At 43.1% G+C, this 27,609-nt stretch overlaps 1 protein-coding gene across 1 annotated transcript in view; it reads right to left on the minus strand.

The window, feature by feature from the left end:
* The window catches only part of LOC115093623 (sodium channel protein type 2 subunit alpha-like), a 655,694-nt gene that overhangs the window by 33,385 nt on the left and 594,700 nt on the right, over window positions 1-27,609 (minus strand). Inside the window, exons 23-25 of the mRNA XM_029605639.1 lie at window positions 24,010-24,063; window positions 16,142-16,283; window positions 9,459-9,464 (exon numbers count right to left, since the gene is read on the minus strand). Of these exons, the coding sequence (XP_029461499.1) occupies window positions 9,459-9,464; window positions 16,142-16,283; window positions 24,010-24,063 (202 nt within the window). The remainder of the gene's footprint in view (window positions 1-9,458; window positions 9,465-16,141; window positions 16,284-24,009; window positions 24,064-27,609) is intronic.

Genomic DNA, 27,609 nt, shown 5'->3' on the forward strand with positions numbered 1-27,609 from the left:
ACTAGCTGATGCAGCTGTTGCTACCCTTAACCAATAAGCCTCATACTGTTGATGCAACTCCAACATTGCTCTCTGTTTCAGTGGCAAGAAGTGATAGGGAGTTGGACTCATACAGCAACAGACTAAGGTTCTATCTTTGACAGTTTGGGAAACATATTAAGGGGGTGACCTGTATGGCACAGAAGATGCTACTATAAGCTTGCTGAGCAGACTGGATGGACTGTTTGGTCCTTTTCTGCCATCATTTCTATGTTTTTATGTTTCTATTCCTAATTTTCATCACATTGGCTTGGATCCTTTTTTCCAAACTCTCGTAAACTTTATTTTGAACACCATTCCTGGATTCCATGGTTCTTTTGGCTACTAGTAACACAAGTGGAACGATTTTTTTCCCAATGAGGACTCCCTTGACTAGTGAGAGTGATTTGGGAGACAGTATCCACAACAGCACCAAGGACGCAGTAGGTTATCCTTCCCCCTCCCCTGTGGATGAACTCCTGCATTGTAGCTCCCCGGTTTCAGCCAGCAAGCCAACAAGGGGTCCTACTACATACAATTGCTGCATTTAAATAAATCTCACATTTCACTAAAAGTGAGCAGAAACCAAGACCAGCTTTAATCTTATGCGCCCCTAGAAGCAGGATATTCAAAACTTCCCTCTCCCCCTGCCAGTGGGAGGAAGGGAGGGAGGGGGGAGAAGATCATGCCAGGGTGGGGTTAGGATAATGCCTTTACTCAGTCCTCCTTAACCTATCTGTTGCTTTTTGCCACTGTTGATCACCACCTACTCCTTGATACTAGCATTTTGAGACTCTGTCCTGTCTTAGTTCTCTTTTTACCTCTCCCATCACACTTTTAGTGTTTCCTCTGGCAGATCCTCCTCTACTGCCTTCCTACTATCAATTGGTGTACCTTAAGGTTCTGTTCTGGTCTTTATTCTCTTCTCTATGTATACTAATTCCCTTTGTGCTCTGATATCCTCTCATGCTTTCAATACCATATTTATGCTGATGATTCCCAGGTTTACTTCTCTACACCATAAATTTCATCAGGAATCCAGTTCCAGATCTCAATCTGTTTGAAATTGCTGCCTGGATGTCCCACCACCACCTTAAACTCAACATGGCCAAAGACATTTTACATTATAGTGCCCCCCCCCCCCCCCCCAGCCCATTTCCCTTCCTCCTCCTTTCTCTATTTTTGTGCATAACACTGTAATCCTCCCAGTCCTCTTAGCCTGTAATTTTGGAGTCATCTATGACTCCTCTATCTCTTTCTCTACACATATCCAAAACACTGCTCTCCAGGAACATAAGAACATAAAAACATAAGAAATTGCCATACTGGGTCAGACCAAGGGTCCATCAAGCCCAGCATCTTGTTTCCAACAGTGGCAAGACCAGACTACAAGCACCTGGAAAGTATTCAAACCCTAAGTAGATCTCATGCTACTGATGCCATTAATACCAGAGGCTATTCCCTAAGTCAACTTGATTAATAGCAGTTAATGGATTTTTCCTCCAAGAACTTATCTAAAACTTTTTTAAACCCAGCTACACTAACTGCACTAACCACATCCTCTGGCAACAAGTTCCAGAGCTTAATTGTGCGTTGAGTGAAAAAGAATTTTCTCTGATTAGTTTTAAATGTGCTACTCACTAACTTCACGGACTAGGGGGCACTCCATGAAGTTAGCAAGTAGTCCTTCTTGGACTAGGGAAGAGAACATACATGAAGATCCAAGTTTTGAATTTCAAGTATATAGACTTTGGCAAAATGGGGACATACCTTAAGGAAGAATTCAATGACTGAGACAAGATGGGTGAAGTAGAACAGTGGGCCAAATTAAAAGGAGTGTGGGAATGGGTGGTAATTCCCTAGCACAAATCTGGACTGACTCCAACCTTTCTTAAAATACTTTATCTATATTTGCCACTTTAAAATGCACACATTAGTAGACTACCTTTACCTTCAGAACAGTGTACTCTAACTACTCACAGTTCAGTACCGCTTCCCTCAGTACTCATAAAACTTTGTTACAGCTCAGTGTTTGGACAGCAATATTCTACAGGAACTGCCTTCTTCCTGGAGACCTTGGCCTGGTCTGACTAACCCACCTGGGTCTCAGCTCTTATTCCTCCCTGTTGAGCCCCACCCACAGAGCTCTCTTTCAGAAGGAGAATTAAAAGGGATCAGGCACCTAGCCTGGTCCTGCACCAGTTTGATGGGGAACATTGTGGAACTGCCTCACAGGAGCTATTACAATGCAACAAAACTTTTTATAAGAACAGTAAACAAAAGTAAAAGGAAAAATAAACCAATCTGATTCTCAAAGGAGGTGGCTGGAAAAATAAAGGCAAAAAGAACAGCATTCAAGAAGTACAAAGGATCCCTAAAAGAGGAACTCAGGCAAGAATATCTAGTTAAACTGAAGGAGACAAAGAAGGAAATCAGGAAAGTAAAAGGTCAAAAGGAAGAAAGGATTACCAAGGAGGTAAAGCAAGGTGAGAAAACATTTTTCAAATATATCAGAGAAAGGAGGAATGCCCGAGGTGGAATAGTAAAATTGAAAGGAGACAAAAAGCAATGTGTGGAAAAAGATGAAGAAATAGCAGAAATATTAAATAAATACTTCAGTTCAGTGCTCATTAAAGATGACCTTGGAGGAAGACCACTGCTGGTTGACAAGAGCATGGATGGAGTTTGGGGTAGTTCTTCCCATACATTCTCAGAAGAGAATGTATGAGAAGAACTAGGAAAACTGAAAGTGGATAAGGCCATGAGGCCAGATGTGCTGGTGGGTCTGTTAGAGCAGCGCTTCTCAACCGGTGTGTCGCAACACACCAGTGTGTCGCCAAGCGCCGGCTGGTGTGTCGTGTGTTCCCAGTCTCTCCCGCTGCTCTTTCTTCCCTGCTGCCGTTGCCGCCGGGCTATCAGCACGTTCAAGCCCAGTGCGAACGGCAGCAGTGCTAAAAGAAGCTGTGGCACCTGTGGCTGGCCTTTTCTTCTTCCCGTGCCTGCCCCCCCCCCCGTGACCCGGAACAGGAAGTGATACTTGGTGCGCGGGAAGGAGAACGAGCCGTGCCGCGTGATAAAGTAGCAGCGGCGGCTGCAGCATTGGCCCCCGAGCAATTGAAGCAGCCGGTAATCGAGAAAGGAGACAGCAGCATGAGCCTCCCGCGGCCGATGGGATTCTTCTTTCTTGGCCTGCGGGGGCTGGAGGAGGAGGCTGTTGCAGCTACCATTTGTGCTCGGGGGGTGGGGAAGAGGAAGTGAGAAAGAGAGAAGCAGCCAGCCAGCCAGTGTGTAAGTGAGAGAATGTGTTTGATTGAGAGCATGTGTGTGATTGAGAGAAACTGGTCAGAGAGCTGATGTATGTGTATATGTGAGAGACAATGAAAGAGACTGCTCAGGGAGATGACTGATGTGTATGTGAGAGTGTGAGACATTAGTCAGGGAAGTGACTGGTGTGTGTGTGTGAGAGAGAGAAAAAGTATGGAAGTGAGAAATCTGGGTATGTGAGAAAGCATGGGAGTAAGAAGCCTGGTGTTGTGGGGGTGTTTGTGAAAGAAAGCATAGGAGTGAGAAGCCTGATTATGTGAGAGAGTGCATGGGAGTGGGAAGCCTGTGTGTGTGTGTGTGTGTGTGTGTGCATGCATGAGAGAGAGAGACTGGTTGGTAAGGTGACTGTGTGTGTGAGGGAAAGAGACTGGAGTGTGTGAATGTGAGAGAAAGAATGTGATTGAGGGAATGAGAAGCCTGGGCAGTGGAGAGTGAGCATGGAAATGAGAGAGAGACTGTTGTGTGTGTATGTGTGTGTAACAGAGAGAAAGTGATTATGGGAATGAGAAGCCTGTGCATGTGAAGAGAGTGAGCATGGGAGTGAGAAACCTGGGTGTGTCTCAGACACAGCATGGGAAGGAGAAGCCTGTATATGTAAGACAGAACATGGAAGTGGGAAGCCTGTGTGTGTGTGTGTGTGTGTGTATGCATGAGAGAGATCAGATGACTGGTGTGTGTGTGTGTGTGTGTGTGTGTGTGTGAGAGAGAAAGAAAGTATTATGGGAATGAGAAGCCTGTGCATGTGAAGAGTGAGCATGGGAGTGAGAAACCTGGGTGTATGTGAGACACAGCATGGGAGTGAGAAGCCTGTATATCTGAAAGAGAACATGGGAGTGAGAAGCCTGTGTGTGTGTATGCATGAGAGAGATCAGGTGACTGGTGTGTGTGTGTGTGTGTGTGTGTGTGTGTGTGTGTGTGAGAGAAAGAAAGTGATTATGGGAATGAGAAGCCTGTGCATGTGGAGAGAACGAGCATGGGAGTGAGAGACTGGTGAGTGTGTGAGAGACAGAGAAAGTGTTTATGAGAGTGAGAAGCCCGTATATGTAAGTAGAACACGGGAGTGAGAAGCCTGTGTGTGTGTATGGCATGAGAGAAACTGCTCAAGAAGGTGACTGGTGTGTGTGTCAAAGACTGTTTGGGAGATGATTGGTGTGTGAGAGACAGAAACTGGTCATGGGGCATGACTGGTATGGTGTGTGTATGAGAGACAAGGGCACTAAGGAAGAGAACCATGAGTATAGCACTTAGTCTCTACTGCTGCTTCTGCTGTGTGCTACGGCATGCATGGAAGAGGAGTAGGAGAGCTGCTGGAGGGGGGTAAGTAAAGGTGGCTTTTTAAGTTGTTTTTCTTGATTGACTGCCATTTTAATTATTTAATATTATGTGATGTGTCTGCTTTTTTTTAAATATTTTATTGGTGTTTGGAGAATTTTTAATAGTTTTTATGAATTTTTAATTGTTGGATGTTATTCTGTTTATAGCTGTTTTGAAACATTTATTCTGCTTATTAGTATAGTTTTACAATTTTTTCTGTGTGGGGATCTATAGCTGCTTGCTAGTTCTGTTTTCCTAATAAGAGGTGTATTGGTTTTTAGGGCCTGATTTAATATTTGTAGTGTTGCCTTTTCATAGATAGGGTTGCTCCTGTTTGAGTGTATTCCATAATACAGGTGTAACTGTGTGCAGATTAGTTTATGTGCATTACTACAGATCCTGGGAGTATGTTAGGTCAGTTCTGTATCTGTTACAGAGATGAGATATTTTACTAGCATGTAAGCGTTTGTATCAGTCTTATTTGTTGTGTTTTCTCAAGAGGACATGCATTGGTGGTAAACTGCTGTCTTTTCATAAGTAGGGCTATTGAGCCTGGAAGTAGAAGGAGTTTGAGTTGCTGTTACTGAGATGACACCAGAACATCTTTTTTGTAGGGTGAGTTGTATGGGGAATATCATAATTCTGCTTTACATCCATTATTGTGGGTCAGGGGGGTTCCCGTGGATGCAAACTGTACTTTTACATCTAGCCCCGTGACGATCATGGGTCAGTGTGTCACGCATGTGAGAACCATCTGACAGGTGTGTCCTGACAGAAAAAAGGTTGAGAACCACTGTGTTAGAGGACCCATTCAACAGATCTATGGTAGTGGGAAAATTAATGGAGACTCTGCTGATGGATAGGATAGTGAACTATCTAAACTACAGTGGGTTGTTAGACCCAAGGCAAAATGGTTTTCATCAGAGGAAGGTCCTGACAAATGAATTTGATTGATTTGTTTTGACTGGGTAGAGATTTAGATCAAGGAAGAGCACTCAATAGGGTAGATATTCAAACACTACTTAGCCAGATAAATCAGACTTATCCAGCTAAATGGCTGCTGCTGAATATTCGGCTATACCACTTAGCTCGATAAGGGACTTGTATGGCTAAATAGTTAGTGGGCAATGGGCATAACTGGGCGGTGCTGGCTATCCAATTAACTTAGCCAGAAAACTAGAGATATTTAGCCTATTCTGGTTAAGTTATCCAGATGTTAGACATGGCCCATAGCAGGTCTATAGTTAGCCGAGTATGCTTACCAGGATAACTTTAATACTTATCCAGGTATATTCAGTGTCATCGCCATGCTGCTGAATATCCCATGTAAGTTAGCAAGATAAGTTAGCCCCAATGTGATTTACTTGGATTTCAACAAAGCTTTTTATATAGTCCCAGATAGGAGGCTCATGAATAAAATGAAAAGCTTGGGAGTGGGTGGCCAGTGGTGGAGTGGATTTTAAATTGATTCACTACCAAGCAGACAGTGTGTAATGGTAAACGGAACCTACTCTGAAGAGAAAACAGTGTTGAGTGGTAGGGAGGTGCAGGAAAAAAAAATGTCATTTTAATTTTTCGGTTCAGTTTCAAGAGTTTTTTTCCCATGAATTTCAGTTTGTAAAAAGTTTGATTCATTTTATTTGTGTAAAAAAATGAATCAAACATAAAAAAAAAATGGTCTCCAGAAAAGGGAGTATGTCTCCTCTGTTGGGAACTGGTCAAGATCACAAAAAAAATATCCTATCAATTCTCAAAAAAGCCTCTCAGCTTGCTGAGCCATGAGGCCTACCAGGGGATACTACCTCCAAAAAACCTCTTCATCAGCTCCAACACTTTAACACCTCAGACAAAATGGTCTCTCGCCCTTCCCTCTCCCCCCCCCCACTAAGCATGCTCAACCCACTTTTATAAAGAGACTATCCCCAAAAAGGGGATGGCCAAAAGATGGGGGAATACAAAAATCTCCCAAAGGTAAGATAAAGGGGAAAAAAAAACACTCAGCAAAGGCAAAGCCACTATCACATATATTTTATAATATTATATTATTGCTGTGCACTGCCCTGAGCTCTCAAGATGGGAAGGTCTAAAAATTAAGATTGAAATAAATAAAAAGAAGGGAGACTGGATGTTGGCTTAACTACTTGTTTTATAAGAAGTAAGCTAAAGATGGCAAGGCCTGCAATGCCTACCAGCATACCTGGGAACTCTCCCGTATTTGGCCTGGAGACTCCGGAATTCTAAAGGAATTGCCAGGTCTCCGGGCCATCGTCAGAAATCTCTGGGTGCAACAAGGAGTTGCCTGTGTGGCCCAGAAGAAAACATTTCCTGGACCTGTGCAGACAGAAAGAAAGTGGAGTTTGTGCCACACGGGCAGGAAGAAACAAAAAAAAAATCCTGACCAGACCATGACCAGAAGGAGGAGCTGCATTAGCATCAGCCATGTGGGTAGAAAGGAGGAGCCAGAAAGTGTCAGCCTATGTGGCTGAAGAAAAAGAAGGAGGAGTACTGCGTGCCGCAGTGGCGAAGAAAGAAGCTGTTGCTGGACAGGAGGCAGGTTGGAGCGGGGCCGAAGAGAGATCATGTGAATGAGAGAGACAGTAAGAATGGGCATGTACTCACATGCGTATGTGAGGGAGTGTGAGTGGGCTTGTTAGTTTGTGTGGAGGGGGAGAATTAGAGGAATAAGTGTGTGAGTGCACATGTGTGTCTGGGAGCATGAATATGTCTGTCTGTGAAAGTGAACATGTGAGTGTGCGTGTGTGTGTACGAGAGTGAAGAATGTTTGTGCACAATTTTCCCTCCCCCCCACCCAGCCCCCACTAATCGACACAATCTCAGGGTGACTCCATCAAAAGTTCCCAGGTTTGCTGATTAGTGGAGGTGCCATAGGTCATCACTGCGACAGATTTTGGGCATGCTTGGGATAGATATGGAGGGCAGTGGTCAGAAAAGAATTGAGAGGTCAGGTAAAAGGCATGGGGAAAAAGGGGAGATGGTTTCAGGTTACATATTCAAATTTATATGTGCACCTACCCAGAGTGGACAAATCTCAAATGGACAGACAGGATGAGCCATTTTATCTGCATCATTTACTATATTTGCAAGCAAAAGAGTAATATTCCCTCCCCCATCTATCATTCCGCCCAGGACGTAGCTTGTGACCTAGTGGAATGAGCTCTCAAATCTTCAGGAAGATCTCAACGAGCCAGAAGATAAGCTGATCGAATTGTCTCTTTTAACCAACGAGCAATCGTAGCCTTGGAAACATTATGACCCTTACTAGGGCCACTCCACAAAACAAACAAATGATCAGACAATCGAAAACTGTTGGTAACTTCGAGATAACGTAACAGTACCCGTCGCACATCCAATTTCTTAAGATCCTTAGAGGAAGGATCCAAACAATCTAAATATGGAAAAGCAGGAAGCTCTATTGACTGATTTAAATGAAAAGAAGATACTACTTTGGGTAAAAAAGATAGTACAGTCCGTAATGAAATTCCCGTATCAGAAATTCTAAGAAAGGGTACTTGACTTAGTTTTTGGGTACTTGCCAGGTTCTTATGGCCTGGATTGGCCACTGTTGGAAACAGGATGCTGGGCTTGATGGACCCTTGGTCTGACCCAGTATGGCATTTTCTTATGTTCTTATGTTCTTAAAAGTAAAATACTAAACAATACATAAGATCTCATGATACCATCTCCATAATCCATTTGCCTGGAACTACAATCCTACCCAAAATATGTTTATACCCCTGTGTAAGAGCCTCCAGTGGAGTTAATACTAGGGAGGGCAATTTTCAGAAGCCATTTGGCTGGGTAAATGATTGTTTACGTGGGTAGATGTCTAAAAATTGCTTACCCTTCCTGCAGTAAAACTATGTGCATTGTTTGACAATGAACAGACTTTTACCCACATTCAGTGGGAGCTTTCCTAGGCAGCAGTGTTTTGATGGGGAATGCTGTGGCGACCAGAGTTATGCATTTTCAAAACTAAACATGTAGGGGCGGATTTTAAAAGCCCTGCTCGCGTAAATCCGGGCGGATTTACGCGAGCAGGACCTTGCGCGCCGGCGCGCCTATTTTCCATAGGCCTGCCGGCGCGTGCAGAGCCCCAGGACTCGCGTAAGTCCCGGGGTTTTTTGTCGGCGGCGTGTCGGGGGGCGGGGCCAATCAACGCGGCATTTTGGGGGCGGGATGCGGCGTTTCGGGGGCGGGCCCGGGGCGGTCCGGGGGCATGGCCGCGCCCTCCGGAACCGCCCCCGGGTCGCGTCTCGGCGCGCCAGTGGCTTGCTGGCGCGTGTGGATTTACTTCTCCCTCCGGGAGGCGTAAATCCGTGGACAAAGGTAGGGGGGGGTTTAGATAGGGCTGGGGGGGTGGGTTAGGTAGAGGAAGGGAGGGGAAGGTGAGGGGAGGGCGAAAGAGAGTTCCCTCCGAGGCCGCTCCGATTTCGGAGCGGCCTCGGAGGGAACAGAGGCAGGCTGTGCGGCTCGGCGCGCGCCGGCTGCCCAAAATCAGCAGCCTTGCACGCGCCGATCCTGGATTTTAGAAGATACGCGCGGCTACGCGCGTATCTACTAAAATCCAGCGTACTTTTGTTCGCGCCAACAAAAGTACGCGAACGCGCATTTTTTAAAAATCTACCCCGTAGGGAAGTTAAAAGGTAGCCATATAAAAAAGCAGGTACCAATGCCAATCAGCTGCTTTTTTTTAACTAGGCAATTATCAAAGTGAAAGAATGCATGTACTATCTGCTTGAAACATTCTTCAAAGTCTGCAAATCCCTGTGCTGTTTTGAAACTGCCCCCTTAAAATAATCACTCATAAGCCTAAGTTGTTCTTTGTATAATTTAGTGACATTTGCTATAATCTCAAAACTGGTACAGGATCATAAATAATGAAAAATTGTAAGGGGCATACAGAGCATATCTTTACTGGTGATGATTTTTCAGTTTAAATTCCTGCCACAGGCAGAGTAGGAACCTTTTGATTGTGGCAACTAGGTGATCCATAACCCTTAATGAGGAAAATATGTGTTGTCTTCAGGAATCCGATTCTTATTTTCATCATGATGTCATTATCATTTTTGTACTAGGTTAAATGCAAATTTGTCTGGATATGTTATAACATGTAGGAGAAGGGGGAAGAGAATCGTGAACCAGAAGTATTTGCTCACTGTGTCCTTACTCTGCTGGCCTCCCGCTCTGCTGGGAGGCCAGCAGAGTAAGGACACAGTGTAAGGACACAGCAGAGTAAGGACAATCTGCTGGGCAAGCTAGTGGCGTGCTCACTAGCTTGCCCAGCAGATTGAAATACAGGAAGGTAATGATAGAGGGGAAGAGGGGAACTTGAAAAGGGGTTAATAAACATGTAGATGAAAGTGAACCGGTAAATGTAGTGTATTTGGATTTTCAGAAGGCATTTGACAAAGTTTCTCATGAGAGGCTTCTAGGTAAAGTAAAAAGTCATGGGATAGGTGGCGATGTCCTTTCATGAATTACAAACTGGTTAAGACAGGAAACAGACCATAGGATTAAATGGACAATTTTCTCAGTGGAGGGGGGTGGGCAGTGGAGTGCCTTAGGGATCTGTACTGGGACCTGTGCTTTTCAATATATTTATAAATGATCTGGAAAGGAATACAACGAGTGAGGTAATCAAATTTGCAGATGATACAAAATTATTCAGAGTAGTTAAATCACAAGCAGGGTATGATAAATTTCAGGAAGACCTTGTGAGACTGCTATTAATCAAGTTAACTTAGAAATAGCCACTGCTATTACTAGCATCAGTAGCATGGGATAGACTTAGTTTTTGGGTACTTGCCAAGTTCTTAGCCTGGATTGGCCACTGTTGGAAACAGGATGCTGGGCTTGATGGACCCTTGGTCTGACCCATTATGGCATGTTCTTATGTTCTTATGAAAAGGGAGAGAGGGAGAAGAGTAATCTGAAGGGAGCAGCAGGAAAGGGAGGATCTGACAGGAGGAGATAAGAAGATAAGGACCCTGGAGGAGGGAAGACAAGGAACTTGAATGAAAGCGATAAATTAGAATCAAATGGAATAGATATGTTAAGGGTAATTTTCAAATGGACCTCTATAGTTAAAACAGCGATATACTTGCATAAATGGCTTTTATAAATCGTTGAGGCAATGATAAGAAGATATGTTATACTATTTGTATTGTTATGTTTTCATAATATGTACAATTTATTGTGAACCATTTTGGTCTGATATAGAAAGACTGTATATAAATGACATGTAAATAAATAAACAAACAAACAAATAAATAAATATGTAGTTACACTTATCTGTATGTTATGTTCATGTATAAGTATACCCAGAATGAGCAGGGGTGTTTCCAGGACAGGGTTAGGAAAGGATTTATATTCATATGCATATTTTTGCATTTTTCAAAAGTATGTATATAAAATTTCATGACAAATTTCTGTCGACAATTTAGCGGATATGCAGGTAATAGGAATGTGCAGACCAACATTTTCAGTTTGTTTTGTTTTTTTATTTTAGGTTTATTCTTTCATTTTTATTTGGTTTATTTAATGTTTTCTTTGGTTCTGTCATTTGACAAAGCAAAAAATAAAAGCTTTAAACAGGAAAACCTTCCTTAACAAACAAACAAAAAAAAAAGAAAAAGATTTAAAAAAAAGGGCCACCAGCAGCCCTGCCTGGGCTTCCTGGGTCAAAAAACTGCAAGCCTGCCACTGAGGACTAGGACCAAGCCAGGCTTGGCATCAAGGCCTAGCTCCAATCTGTGCCTGCTACCTAAACCTGAGACTGGCCTAGGCCCAAGCTGGGGCTCGAACTGGGACCCTTTTCTTGTGTAAAAGTGGTGGGCCATACAGCTCGCACCTTGTCCTCCACTTTTCCCCTTCCTGGATCCTGCTTGGAAAAGGGTAGGATCTATGCCCAATTGCTGCTGCCTTAGTGCTATAACAATGGCTCAGTCCTTATGGAGGAGGGCGCTACAATGACATCACTTTGGCATCTTAATCCAGAATGTCAAAATGATGTTGGCTGCATTGGAGGAAGGTGCCAAATTAATGTCACTTTGGCACTGTTGTCTAGCCAGACAGCACCATTGTTAAAGCACAGCACCCGTCGCAAGTGTCTGGGTACCTCTGCTTCCCTTTTCCAAGTAAGATCTGGGAAGGGGAAAAGTAGGGCCAGGTTGGGCGTTCCCTGGTCCCAGCACTTTTATACAGAGGGAGAACCTTGGCCCCAGGCTAGGCCCTGGCTCAGGCCTAGGAACTGGGAACAGCTTGAAACTAGGATGTGGCACTGGACCTGGCTCTGGCCTAGGCCCCTGTACTAGGACTGGCTTTGGCCTAGGCCTCGGTGTTGGATCTGGCAAGGGCTAGGCCTTGGCATCAGGCCTGGCTAAGAGATAAGCCACGGCTCAGGGCCTGGCTGAGAGCTAGGCTTTGGTGCTAAGTCTAGACTGGAGTTAGGCCATGGTGCCAGATCTGGCTTGGGGCAAGGCTGGATTAATTTATTGGTCTAAGGAAGCTTAGCCAGGACTGCCAGAGGCCTGTTTTTTTTTTTTTTAAGTATTTTTATAGGCAGCTATTTTTGGTTTGTTCCATTTGGAACGAACAAAAAATGGCCTCATTAGCTGCATTTTTGGTATTTGTTACAAACAAATACATATCTCTAGCAGACAGTTTCAGAGTGAAAATTTTCAAAAGGGAACATACACGTGAATACTTTTCCTTTCAAACTGGTATAATTTATGCATTTATTTGCCTTCTATTTTATGTGGGCTGAAAATTATCCCTATAGAAAACAATTTTCAAACTGCTTGCAGTGCTGTAAAGTCCTGTAGGGATTTGCTCCTGCTTTTTCTGTGGATACGTTTTCTGGCCAAAACTTCATACATAGTTTGAAAATTTTAAAAAGCAGACATAATTTTCTCCCCCAAACTAACCCACCCTGAGAAGACTCTCATTACAATGCTGGTAAAAGTCAGAGTCTTATGGAACTAAGGGGGTCATTTACCAAGCGGATCGCACGCGATAAGGGATGTTTCCCACACAGAAAAGTCCCTTATTGCATGCGATACCAAGATGGGGGCGGAGTCGGGTGGCATCAGCCCCGGAAGAGGAGGAGTCAGTCGGCACCGGGGCTGACGCCACGAAGACTGTGCCGACAGTGAAAGATAAGCACCTTTATCACTGTCAGTTTTGCGCCGAATAACTACACCTTTTATGGTGTAGTTATTTGGTGCGACGCCGGCAGCGATCGCACCACAGAGGTGCGATCGCTGCCGGCTATCGCAGGACCGCCCCCCGTTTCGGCCCCCCATTACTGTGGGATTCACTATGCCTTGCGGCATTAGTAAATCCAGCCCTTAGTGTGTAATTTTATCTGCATACAGTGTGGTCAATTTTCAGACTGACAACTTATGTGCGTAAAATGCTTTTTACCTGCAGAAATCCCATTGAAAATTCCTCTCACAGTCGTTAACTTTCAAAGAGGCACATAGGTGCGCATTACCGCGTGTGCATCAGCGTGCACCTAGAGATGCAGCTATTTTATAACATATAAGCACATAAGCACATATGTTATAAAATAGCCTGGGCGCACACATGTGTGAGACCTATTATGCAACTGGCACACACAGCCATGCACTTCCGGGTATAAGCTGCATAAGTGGAGGAATTTCATAACCGGCATGCATCCACGCTATGACCAGATTCACCAATTCATCCACCAGTTCACCCAGTATGGAGCTAGATCCTCTAACCTCCCCCTGGTTTAATAACCTGCAACCCCCACCCTCCCCAGTTACCCAGACCCTTTAAACCCCTCAGAAATGGCTGTATCTTTTTTTTTTTAAGTTACACCTCCTCAATAGCAGAAGTAAAGTTATGTGACACTGGAACTGGGTGCACACATCTCTTGGCCCTGCCCCAGAACAGCCATTCCCCAACCAAAACACACCTACACCACACACATCGAGAGATACCCATGCATGTAGGCAGCTTTGTAAAATTTGCTGGGCACGTGCATGTCCTACATGCGCATCTAGAACGGGTAGATGTGAATTGGTTATTTACTCTTTCGGACAGTAGAAAGACTAGGGGGCACTCCATGAAGTTAGCATGGGGCACATTTAAAACTAATCGGAGAAAGTTCTTTTTTACTCAACGCACAATTAAACTCTGGAATTTGTTGCCAGAGGATGTGGTTAGTGCAGTTAGTATAGCTGTGTTTAAAAAAGGATTGGATAAGTTCTTGGAGGAGAAGTCCATTACCTGCTATTAAGTTCACTTAGAGAATAGCCACTGCCATTAGCAATGGTAACATGGAATAGACTTAGTTCTTGGGTAATTGCCAGGTTCTTATGGCCTGGATTGGCCACTGTTGGAAACAGGATGCTGGGCTTGATGGACCCTTAGTCTGACCCAGTATGGCATTTTCTTATGTTCTTATATGTCTCCCGATTTTGGGGCACGCCGGGCTTTTAAAATTCACCTCTTAGTGAGGAAGGTGGGAGAATATTTGGGGAAAAGAGGAGAGGGGAAAGGAAGATATTGGCTCCGAGGAAGTTAGGGTTAAAGGGTAAGAGAGAAAAATGGAGGGCAGATGGAACAAAATTGAACAAGTAATGTAGGAAGAGAATAATGTGAAAAGTGGTTCAAAATATAGATCAAGAATTAAATGGGTGAGAGAGGGAGGAGGTGACAAGAAAAGCTGGAGGGTAAGAAAGGACGAAGTATAGTTCCATTTTCTTTCCATTTCAACCCCTGATTATCATGGAATATCTTTAAAACTGGATTGAAAGTTGTTCATAATGTAAGGTTCTCTTGTAGTTAAATTGATATTGGATTATGTTCAAAACTTGGACATTCAAATATTAATGTCTGAAATTTGGACACTTACTGACATATGAGTTTTGATAAAAAAAATTTTTTAACCTATGATAGCATTGCAAGCCCTTAGCAGAACATCAAAGAATTAACAATTTTTGGTGCAGGCTGTCTAAGGATTTCCCTCATTTTCAAGAATTCTATTTTCAAGTTTTTTGAAAGTTGTGTCTGTTAGCCTCTTAATAGGAGTGTGTTGTGGTACCCCGTGTTTTTTAGATTTCTAGATTGCACCAGTGTTTTTGGATTCAGAATTATTGTTGATAATATAATGCCAAGAAAATCATATAAAGACTGAATTTTAAATAACGTGCCAAGAAAACAATTTATGATCCCACTAAGATACCATCAATTGAAATATTTCACAAGCAAAGCATTTATATTAAATTATAGGGATGTGCCTTTTTGTTTTTAATGAATGACAGAAATGCAATGAATGAGGCCATTTTTGGTTCATTCCGAATGGAACAAACCAAATATAGCTTCCAATGGAAATACCCCAAAATTTTTCAGGTATTTTTGTATTTGTTGCTGGGTCCCAGCACTGAGTTCTAATCCCAGGCCAAAGCCTGGCACTAAAGCCTCAGCCCAGATTAGACATGGACCAAGGCCTAGGTTCATACTGAGGCCTAGGTCTAGACCAGACCTGGTAATAATGATAGGCCTAGGCTGGGTGCCGAGACCTAGACTCAGAGCCAGACCTAGTCTCTGTGCCAAGGTGTAGGGCTGGGCTGGGTCTGGTTCTGAGGCCAGGGTCCTCCTTCTTTGCAGTTGTCAGGGCTGGGAAGTTTCAACTCCAGCCTCTACTTACCCCCTTCCTGATCTAGTGAAAATGGGCAGAGGTGAGGCCCAGTCATCTCTTACCATGGCCCAGTGCTTTAAAAATGGCACTGTCTGCTTGGCAGATAGTGCCAAATTGAAATCACTTGGCACCTTCTTCCAGCATGGCCACTGCCATTTTGTTGTTAAGTCATACATTTCTACAGCCATACAACAAAATGGCACTGGCCACACCAGACAAAGGTGCCAAAGTAACATCAATTTGGTGCTGTCCTTTAGGCAGACACTGCATTTTTAAAATACTGGGACCTGAGCTTGAATGACTGGGCCTTGATTCTGTCTGTTTTTACTGGATCCAGGAAGGGGGTAATTGGGGGCTGGGGGGGAGCTACCTGGTTCCAGCATTTACAAAGGAGGACGACACCAGCCCAGGCATTGGTGCTGGGCCCAGCTTTGGCTTAGGCCTTGGGTCCCAGGTCTTTGCACTGGGATTAGGCCTCAGCATGGCCTAGGCTTTGACACCAGGTCCAGGGCTATGTCTTGGCACCAGGAAGGTACATACAGGGCCACCAGAGGCCTAATATCTTTTAATGATTTCATTTTTATATTTTGTTTTGAGTTTTTTTTGTTTAATATATTTTTTTTTTGTTTAGCAAAGAAACAGGTGTGAAAAAATTATTAAATGAACAAAATTAAAACAAAATCTCACCAAAATGAGAAAACAAACCAAACCCAAAATTTTGGGGTTGCACATCCCTATTAAATGATCATCCTTATGAAGTATATCTCCCTAAAAGGAGCAAAACGGATAAAATACTTATCTTCTTTTTTTGCTGGTTGAAGTTATCAATGATGACACCAATGAAGAGGTTCAAGGTAAAGAATGATCCAAAGATAATGAAGATTACAAAGTAAAGATACATATACAGGTTGTCTTCATATTTGGGCTGTTGATAGATCTATACAAATATGAAGTTGTCATTAAATTAACATTAAAAAACTTTATGTATACCCTACAGCTACTATTTAACTGTAATGTATGGAAATTAACATACATATTGCTAGATTTAACCTAATTTTCAATGCAGCACATAATCCTGACCATGTCTTTCAAGACTCTTATTTAAATATTAAGGAGATTTACTAAGCCACCATAGTTTATTGCAGGAGGACCAAATTTCACGGGCAATGTTTGGCCCCCTTCCTGACAAACAATCACGGCAATCCCACTGTACAATATTTTACTGTGGCACAAATGTGTGACAAAAAATTGCACTGAAGTATGCGGCCTTCCTGTACGATGGCAGCCCACCTCTATTGGGGCTGCCATTGCTTAAAGGGCCTATGGCTCAAAATTTTGCATCCCCCAAAGGACACAAATCACCCCAGGAGTCATTGGAGACTTTCGCCCCTGTCCCCCTCTGCTGCTTCTCAAGGCAGCTCTGGACCCCCTAAATAAATAAAAAATGAGGCCAATTGTGTGGCAATGGCCCGCTCCCTTCCCCACTCCTCCCCTTAAACCAAGAAATGGCCCCTTAGCCAAAAGATTCCCCCCACCCCAATTAAGACTATCCCTTCCTTTTCCCTCCCAAATCCCAACTCACAACCTCCAAGCCCCATACTTCTAAAAATGCATCTTTGATATCCAGCAGGGCCCTGGAGCAATCCCTTGCACTGGGCCTATTGATGCCATTTTTCAAAGTGGCTTAACCGTGCCCCATCATGTTACATGCTGTTTAACTTGCAATACTGCTTTATCCCGGCTTAGTAAATCCACCCATATGGTTGCTGTAGATACTCATTACCTTTAAATGTGGTACTAAAATCATATAACAACATTTTAGACATAAAGGGATTTTTTCTTTATTTTAAATTCAGTCTCCCTAGTGATGTGCTGGGAAGGACTCCTTGAAACCTCTTGTTAAATTATTTTGATGAGATACCAATGTTTGCTTTACCAGGTATGGCAGAATAAGAAATTTGTAAATGCAAGAACCTCTGGCTAAACAAATTGCTAGCACATCGGAGATGAATCCACTGCCCCCTTGTATTTTTTTAAACATTTTCCTTTAGCAGATAGCCCTGCGATTGGCTGGGGATGCTCTTGAAATGCTTATTAGCTCTTGACCCAGATAATACTGCTGCATTTATTGTAGCCCTATGATAGCTATTAACAAACGGCCGATGCAGTAAGGTGCGGTAGAAAGAGGTGCGTTAGTGCCGGGCGCACCCGCGTTTGCCGCACGCACAGTTTGGATCACATACCGCTTGATACTGTATTTAAATGGCATGCAAATGCAAGCTGCATCCAACGCGCGTCCATGAAGCGCAATCCATTTTACTGTATAGGCGCTATACAGCGCCTATACAATATCCTGGGTGCGCTGGTACCTGTCATTTCAAATGTCATTTCAAATGACATTTGAAATGATAGGTACCAGGAAGTGGATCCCAACTTTAAGCAAAAGAAAACCTAAAAACCTAAAATCCAATGCACCGGGAAAGCCACTCTTCAGATTGTGACTAATCCCATCCCCCAGCCCCCGCTCACCTGCCCTGGCCGCGTCCATGGGTGCCGGTCTCCGGGGCAGCCCCAGTCCTCTCTCACCTCCTCCCGAAGCAAGGCGCAGGGCGAAAAGCGACTCGACATGCTATTAAACTTTTGGGAATAAAGTGTAACAAAAGTTAACTTACTTTTCTTACAGTCCTCTCTACCCTCCTCTGGAGGTGCGCACCGCAGCTCCCCTGCCTCCCGGGGGCAGCCGGCGGCGAAAGCGGCCCCCGCCGGCGAAGATGGATGAACGCACGCCCGTAGTGCAATTTGGGCGCTCAAGCCAGCAAAGGCGCATGAACGGGCGTGCGTGACGTCACGGCGTTCGTCCATATGCTTTCGGTGCCTTGAGCGCCTGTTCCAAATTTGGACGCCCGTCAATTTGGGACGGGCGCTCAAGGCACCGAAAGCGTATGGACAAACGCCGTGACGTCTCGCACGCCCGTTCATGCGCCTTTGCTGGCTTGAGCGCCCAAATTGCACTACGGGCGTGCGTTCATCCATCTTCGCCGGCGGGGGCCGCTTTCGCCGCCGGCTGCCCCCGGGAGGCAGGGGAGCCACGGTGCGCGCCTCCGGAGGAGGGCAGAGAGGACTGTAAGAAAAAGTAAGTTAACTTTAATAGCATGTCGAGTCGCTTTTCGCCCTGCGCCTTGCTTCGGGAGGAGGGGAGAGAGGACTGGGTCTGCCCCGGAGACCGGCACCCATGGACGCGGCCAGGGCAGGTGAGCGGGGGCTGGGGGATGGGATTAGTCGCAATCTGAAGAGTGGCTTTCCCGGTGCATTGGATTTTAGGTTTTTAGGTTTTCTTTTGCTTCGGGAGGACGGGAGAGAGGACTGGGGCTGTCCCGGAGTCCGGCACCCATGGACGCGGCCAGGGCAGGTGAGCGGGGGCTGGGGGAAAGTTTGCCGCCTACCCTTACCCCTGCCTCTAATGCAGGGGTAAGGGTAGACGGTAAATTAGCAAGTAAAAGACGCAGCAAGATAGCAGGTTAAAAATGAGATAGTCGGGGCGCACGTTACTGTATGGGAGGGAATAGCTAATCGGATCGTTTACATACATATACATACCGCGGGCGGAAAGGGATACGCGTCGAGTAAAAGAAGCGGTAAGGATCGGTAAAAACAGATAGTGAATCACAGGTTAGACTTACGCAGCCAAATTGTGAGTACACAGCGGGTTAGAAACGGGTAACTGTGGCCGCGCTTTACTGTATCGGCCTAAAAGGGACTGATACTAAAAAAAAAAAAAAAAAGCCAATAGGCTGATTATTAAATGGTCTATGAGCCTCAGTTAGGGACTCGGGCTTCTAAATTGGCCTTTTTGAAAAATGACTAGGGGTGACTGCCTAAATTTAAAATCCTAAATGTTGGAGGTGGAGGAGTTAGGGTAGGGAAAAATCTTAGCCGCTTAGCACAGATTTTCAGCAGTAGGAAAAATTAATAACAGATCTATATTTAGGTGAAATTTCAGTTGGTAACTTAGGGCTAAGTTTTATTGAAATTCGATGTTTAACTTTGATACCAAACTAGCAGGGTCATTCATCAAAATGCATTAGGGTCCTAATGCCCACAATAATGCCATTATTTTTCATATCACAAGATATGTATGCAGATTATAAAAATTTAGTCAAAGGGGAGGAGTTTGGGCAGAGTTTATGAAAATGAGGGGTGTTTAACATTGTGTGCAATAGCATAACACACATTATTGCACATTTTAATGCTGGAAATAACTACACCTTTTTTCCTGGTGATATGCCCAAATACCATTTTCGGGGGGTGGGGGAGAGATAGAGAGCACTTCTAGAGTGGCACCATATTAGCCAACTTTTTATACCACTGTAGGAGGGTCAACTAGTAAATCCAGGTGAGGTTTTGATGATGGTCTAGGGTTTGGGGGGGGGGGGGGGGGAAGCAGTTTTACATGCACAATTAGAGGTACAAACAGCACAGTACACATCAGTGAAAATTTGATGTGATTTGGAGTGAGGAAAGGTACACAAACATGAGATTTGTACATTGTACTCTCGACCTAGTTTGATGCACTCTCTCTCTTTCTCCCCCCCCCCCCCTCCCCTCCAGGAGCAGCCCAACACATGGAAAGGCCTGTCTGGGTAAAATACCTATATGAGTGATAAAATAGTGCATGTTGCAGTATCTCAAAAATTAACTTAACCACACCCCTTTTTTAGTGCAGTTATTATTCATATGAGATTTATAGCAAAATGATGAATCTAGGTTTTAAGTTTCTAAATTTAGAAGCCAGGCTTGGAATTGCTAAAAGCACTTATTTTCATTCAAACTTGGGATCCTAAATTTTCTATTGAAAATTAACTTATACGTAAAAACCTAAAATTTAGGATCCTAAATGTAGTCTGCTATTCATTTGGATTTTAAAAGCAGGAGGTTAAGTCTTCATACTCTCCAACTTCAGGCTCTCTGCTGCTTCCTTCCTGTGTGCAACTAATGATTCACCTTCCCACTTATGTGGACCTTATTTGCTTATCAGACAGAGGCCTTACCCTCTTCAACTCAAAGCAGGAGTAAATCTGGCCAGCTTTCTATTTCCCCATGAGGCTTGCATTATTTACAAATGAAGGGAAAATCAATTTTTAATTTGCATTTCTACCAGGAAAATCATGGAAGCCATCCAGTGCCACACAATAGCATTTGAGATGCACCTCAATAGTTATGAGTGCATCTACTTTTGTATGTATATGGCAAAAGATGCCAGGCATCTCATAGCATAATATTTCACTACATGGCAAGTTTAGAGGAACTAACAAAGAGGGAGAGAATGCCTGGGTAGACTTAGGATGACCAAAGAACCCTGCAGAAGTTATAGTTTATGACTATATGGCCTTATATATAGACGACCCTCATATCTTGTGTGTTGAGGTGAAAGTGATAACTGCTCTGTACTGCTTCACTACTGGTTTCTTCCAGAAAATGATAAGAGACATGACTGGCATCAGTCAGTCTTCTGTTTGCAGATATATGAATTCTTTTCTGGAGGCCATGCTTACCTACATGCCTAAGTATATCCAATATTCCTATACTGAGCATAAGAGGAGGGGTATACAAAGAGGCTTCTTTGATACTGCTCACTTCCCGAATGCCATTGGGATTGTTGATTGTATATATGTGAGTTGGTTCCTTCAGTGAGCAAGGAAGCCATCTTCTTGTATCGTTTGCAGTAAGATGTTGTGAACATCCAGGTTTGTTTTGATTATAATTTCCTGGTGAAGGATATGGTGACTAAGTTTCTTGGTTCCTGCCACAGTTCCCCTGTATTAAGGAAGAGTCCCCTCTATGACTATATATGTGGTTGGGTCCAGGAAGGGGAGTTCAACTGGGTATGTATTGGAACCATTGCTAGTGATGTCATCATAACATCAAGCAATTAATAGTGAAACGCTCTCAATTATGTACTTTCCAGGGGATAATAGGTACCTCCTGTTGGCTTGGCTGCTAATTATCTTTCTCAATTCCTCCTTTCCCTCTGCCTACCACTCCACCAGTTCCTGATTGAGTGTATCTTTGGATTGGAAGCTTCCTAACTCTTCTTCATGTGAAGATAGAGTTGCCAACTGACTCCAGATTCTCAGGACAGGTTGATCCAGTCCTGGTTTTACCCCACTGCATGTAGGAAATTTTAGTTTTGGTTTCCCTATTGCATTTCCTAAGAAAAGAAAGACAAGTCTCTCCATGCAGTGGAGTAAAGCTAGGACTGGATCAACCTGTCCAGAAAATATGGAGCAAGTTGGAAAACCTATGTGAAGATCAGCAAAGTGTTCATTGTATTCTTCATGTTACATGACATTTGTGTTTATCATTGACTTCTGTAGCTGGAAGATATAGCTGTGCAGGAATACAAGATGGATACAGAGGACGAAGCTAAGGATGGCCAATGGGTCGCTGCAGGTGGAGCACTGTGGGGAGGTTGGGTAGTGTTCCAGTATTTCAGCTAAGAGGGTTCTGGAAGGTGTGAGGCATGAAAATGTTATGACAAAGCTAATGAGATATTTTCCTGTGTTTGTGCTATTGGCCTATTGTGACAGTGCTTTGATGTGCTTCTTTTTTTTTTTTAGAAGCTTTCCTATTCAAGGTGTCCCATGATATGCATGAAGGGTGCCATTTCACTCTGCCCCTACTTTTCCAATGCAACCTTGCCCTCATTTAAGTGCATCTGAATTGTCTGATTGCCACTCTAGCAATGGAAAAGTGGAGTGGTGCTTTCTGAAATTTATAGAAAAGTATATTTAACAATCTGAGTAGGGTGTATTATTGCTTTATGAACTGGGCAGGTCTTAATCCAGTTCAGTGAGAGTAGAGATAGTGTTTACATTTATGCTTTCTTGTAAAGTCTTTGGCACTCAAAGCTTGGTTCCTTTCCAAGCCACTGATCATAATGTCACCCTATGTTAAATGTATTTTTAACAAATGTGTATGAATGCTGGGGAATCTATGGAGCTGGGGTAAAGAACTGTATTTCAGTGAATATGCAGATGAGATAGTATGAGAACTGAAATGTGAAGAGGTTTTTTGGAATTCTTGCCCTAACATTGCGCTATCGTGGATTAAGCATGCATAGTGTGGTTTCTCCATCTTTTTCGATAAGGAGCTGACATTAGAAGAAAAGCTTTGCATGTATGAAAATGGTTGCCTGTCAAAACTATTCACATTGGCACAGATTCATATGCTTCCTATCTAGTTAGGGATCAGTGGGGAGAAAACCCCCTATTTTTCCACTAATCTCTACCCTATATGGCTGAGGAATAAAACCACAATCAGCTCTTTTTAAATAACACCTCAATAGTGCTGCATGTTATTAATTATCAACTATGCCAAAGAAAATCCAGCACAACTAAATATTTTTAAATCCTGGGAACCTCAAGGTTATTCAATTATTAAATCATAAATGTAATGGGAGACTCTCATACATGGATACCATTGTACACTCGCTTGCTCTTAGAATGGATCCCTATTATATTACAGAGAGACCTGTAAATATTATACATAATATATAAAAACAGATCAATGATTATAATAGGGATCCACTGTAACAGCAAATGAGCACACAATGGTGTCTATGTATGAGTGTTTCTCATTATTTGTATGATTTGATAGTTGATATAATAACTACAAAGGTCCCAGGACTTAAAACTTAAGTTGTGGTAGATTTTGTATGGAGTATTTAATATATTCTGTTGAGTGTGGTTTTTTGATCTAGAGGTATTAATTACCAATTTCCTTCTGAGTCTCTGAAATGGTAAATTTAGTGTATTGGTAACTGACTACTTTGTCCTTACTTTTCTCTCACCCAGAAGAACATTTAGGGCCTTTTTCTCCTCTTTTAGAAAGATGAAAAAAAATTATTACAGATCATTGATAATCACAGTTCAGTTAACAACACGTAAATTCTTAGTTTAATCAAACATGCTTATTTGCATGGACATTTCTATAGCTTTGTACAATTGATCCTACAATCTTTTGTATTTATGTGTAGAAAGATTACATGATACTCTTTTGTAAATTGGAAGATAATGTTTTTGAATCTAAACTTGCTTTTATGTGCATATCTTTTTGTAAATGTGGCTTTTGCCTAATTCAGTTAAGAAGTCATGAAGTCGGTTTGTTTTTATTCTTCAATCCATTCTTAGGCATGTAAAATAGGAACTAAATCTCTCAAGTATGTCCCAGTGTTTAGAGAGTCATGAAAAAGGGTCAGGTAATGTTTTTCAGCTGAAAATGGATAGATCAGTAGTGATATCTTTACTTATTCTGTATTTTTTAAGGGCCCAATCTCATATGTTTCCTCCCTTCTCCAAATCTCCTTGGATATATTTTTTTTACACAGTCATACTTTCTGAAACCATAGGCTACATAGTTTAAAAGTGAGTATTGTAAAGTAAAAGCTTGCAATAAATACTCTGCCACTCCAAATATTGTCATTTTTTCCCAAGAACTGGGACTGTTTTCCATAGAAGATGAATTCATATGCAGGCTTCACAATGTCGACTGGGTTCTTAGATAACATAGCTAAGAATATTTGATTGTGCTATTCCTGTAGCTTAGTTCTAAACTCACATGCTGCTGCAGAGCACACACAAATAGCTTAAGATCACAGTACTTACTTTTCTTGAATCAACTGCAGCATACATAATATCCATCCATCCTTTAAATGTGGCCTGTAAACAAAATATTTGCTTAACTTCTGTGTAAAAACTAAGACATTTGACATCATGACTAGTTGTAACCTGCCGCCTAGCATTGTAGCATTGTAAATAATAATAAATAAATAATCTATTAAACAGAGTAGAAGCATGTTCTTCAAGAATATGACTTCATTTTCATGATACAAATAAAACCAATAGTTATCATGTACTTTTCAGATTATTGAACAACGTACACCAGAAATTTTCAACTTCACAGTAAGCTATAAATATATTCATAGAATAATATAAAGATGTTGAAGTAATAGAAAGGACATTTTTTTAATTGTCTTTTCAGAGATAGGTAATGTAAACTAAACATAGAGGTTTCAATACTTAGGGGGTCATTTTCTAAAGATATCACACACATGCAATAGCTAGTTCGGGGCAGATTCAGCCCCGGAAGAGGAGCTGAATCTGCTTTTCGCTGTCTGGGAAATCTTCGCACGAGTCGGCCCCGGTGCCAACTCGTGCGAAGATTTCCCAGACAGTGAAAGGCACGCATGCTTTTCGCTGTCATTTTTGCACCGAATAACTACACCTTTTATTATTTGGCGAGATGCCAGCAGCGATCACACCACCTCAATGTGATCGCTGCCGGCTAGCGCAGGACCGCCCCCCGCTTCGCCCCCCCCCCCACCCCTCGTTAGCACCGGGATTCACTATGCCTTGCAGCATTAGTGAATCCAGGCCTTAGTCTCATGTATATTTTCTTAGATGAATTTTCTCTATCAAAATCAGAGGTGGGAAAATGATTGAAATTCTTAATCTGAATTTTAAACCTCACTGTTAATCTAGGTATTCTTAGGCTGAGGTTTATTGGATCCTGATAGATAATTACTTCAAAATAATCCAGAGAAACTGGGATAAAATACAAAACTCTCTATATATTGGCAAATTTGGTATTTATCCTAATTTTTATAGATTGTTTTGAGGATAATGCTGATCAGTGATTATGGAGATTACACAGATCATGGATAGGACTGAGATTGCTTCCTGTATGTGCATGGTTAAGCACGGTCAGACCTGCCTAGTACTTGGTTGGAAAATCCCTAGGGATTGGAATACCAGGTACACAGTCTGGGAAGCCATTGATCGAACCAAGGAGATCCAATTCACAAATATGAATCCTTGTAATTGAGCCAACTGAGTTTTAATTGCATATACTAAAAAAGGAAATGGACAGGATTCAAGATCTCAATCTAGCCCTATTGTTATTATTTCTAATATAAGTTGACCTGATATCTCTTGTTATTCTACTATGCTGGACTTGTAAGTTTGATTTAAATTTAATTGTAACCCACCTTAGGTCCATTCTTGGGGGAAAAAAGGCAGAATATCAAATATTCCTAAATAAACAAATATGAATTGTACTTCTTTTTGCCCTCCTCTGCTCAAAGTTATGGTGAAACCCAGAACTTCTGTAAGTTATTTTTTATTGTTATTTTTTTTTTATTTTTAGGTTAGATAAAGATTCTGTTGCCTGATACACTAAGGCCTGGATTTTAAAAGGTTTACGCGCATGACCAGGCCTTATGCATGCCGGGCCAATTTTCAAAGGCCCAGTCATGTGCGCAAGTCCCGGGGCCAAAGAAAAGGGACAGGGTTAGAGGCTGAGGGTTCGTGTCCCAGCAGGGTGCCGGTGTGTGCTACTTGTGCCTGCCCTGAGGCAGGCACAAAAGATAGGACAAGGGTTTGGGGGGTTTAGGATAGGGCTAGGGGGAGGGAAGGGTAGGGAAAGGGGTAAGCATGTTATAAAATCGCGCATCCATGTGTGCGCGCTGGGGAGCGTGCGCACATGTACACGCGCATGTAAGTTTTAAAAATTTACCACTAAGTCTCTTCACTTTTACCTTGGACTGTCCTTATCTGAACTGCGACAATAATAGGACATTGTGAACTTTCTAATCCCTCATTTCAAATGGCAGTGTCAGGGGTGCCAGGATGGAGATTGGATACACCCCCAAGGTGCCATGCAGGACTGCAAGGCTGGGCAAAAGCTGGTCTTCTGCCTAGTCAGGCCCCTACCCCGCAGGTTGATTAGGGCTTAGCTGCAGTGGCAGAACATCATAGCTGAAAGCTGGACTGGTGCTGGGCTTAGCAGGAGCTGGATAAGCTGAAAAAGGCTGGACAGACTGGGCAGGCTGAACAGGATTGGTCAAGGCTGGACAGGCTAGAAAAATTGGACAGACTGGGCAGGCTGAACAGGATTGGTCAAGGCTGGACAGGCTAGAAAAATTGGATAGTCTGGACAAGCTAAAAGAGGCTGGACAAGCTGGACATGACTGAACCCTAGGATTGGATACTGCAACAGGAGGTTAGTGAGATACTGAGCAAGGGCTGGACAGTATACAGATACAGACTGAGCAGGACACTGAGCAGAGATTGGGGCAGGATACGGAGCAAGGACTGGGACTAGATATAGATTGGGGCAAGACAAGGCAAAACAGGGAATTGATATTGGGGACTAGACTGGGCATGGCACAACAAGACTAGACAAGGACAGGACTAGTCAAGGCAGATAAGGAGATGCCGCCACGACCTGCGGCTCAGAGGCCAGCCCCTGGTGACCTCATCGGGAGGCCCCAGGGAAACACACCTAATAGGCGCACTCCCCAGTCATTGCGCGCTGTGTGTCGTGTGCCAAAGGAGTGCGACAAAGGGGCACTGCCCTTTGTGCACCCCTTAGTGCAAGCCTTAGTACTTACACCAAACTAGAAAATAATACTGCTGCACTCCACAAAAAAAATGGCAAACGCTCAATCCCCTGAATACAACCACTTCAAGACCAGCAGAAAGGAACTAATTACGGATTACACACAGAATGAAACAAGAAAAAAACCCAAGAAAGACCATGAGTACCAACACACAAATCTCACTCACATCAACACTAAGACCTACAGCAGTTACATTTCTACTATTTAATGCACAATCCATAATAAAGAAAATACCCATCATCATCACCAAACTACTCGAAGATTACAAACCAGATTTCATAGCCATCACGGAAACATGGATAAAAAACACCGACCCTGTCCTAATCAACCAAATCAATAACTCTATCTACAGAACATTTTTGATCCCCAGACCAAAAAAGAAAGGTGGAGGTCTAATGCTAATCGTCAAGAAAAACCTACAGATGAAACTACTTCCGACTAACACCCATACACCACTGGAAACTGCACTATTTGACTCACCAAAACTACAAATCTGCCTTGTATACTGCCCCTCCCCAATTCACTGGATCAGAACTGCTCACCACTTATAGAATTTTTCTTGACCAAACTAATTATCAACAAACCCATCATCATATTAGGTGACTTTAACATCCACAAAGACACCATCCCCCACTCCTCCACATGTACCTCAATTATAGACGCTCTCTCATCCCTAGGCCTAAGTCAAATCATCAATAGCCCAACGCACAAAGCAGGTCACACACTAGACCTTGTCTTCATCAATCCTAAAATATGGGCTACCTACCAAACAAAGATCATGAATATCCCCTGTTCGAACCACTCT

Source organism: Rhinatrema bivittatum, chromosome 6 (assembly GCF_901001135.1).
Source record: "Rhinatrema bivittatum chromosome 6, aRhiBiv1.1, whole genome shotgun sequence".
NCBI classification, from domain to species: domain Eukaryota; kingdom Metazoa; phylum Chordata; class Amphibia; order Gymnophiona; family Rhinatrematidae; genus Rhinatrema; species Rhinatrema bivittatum.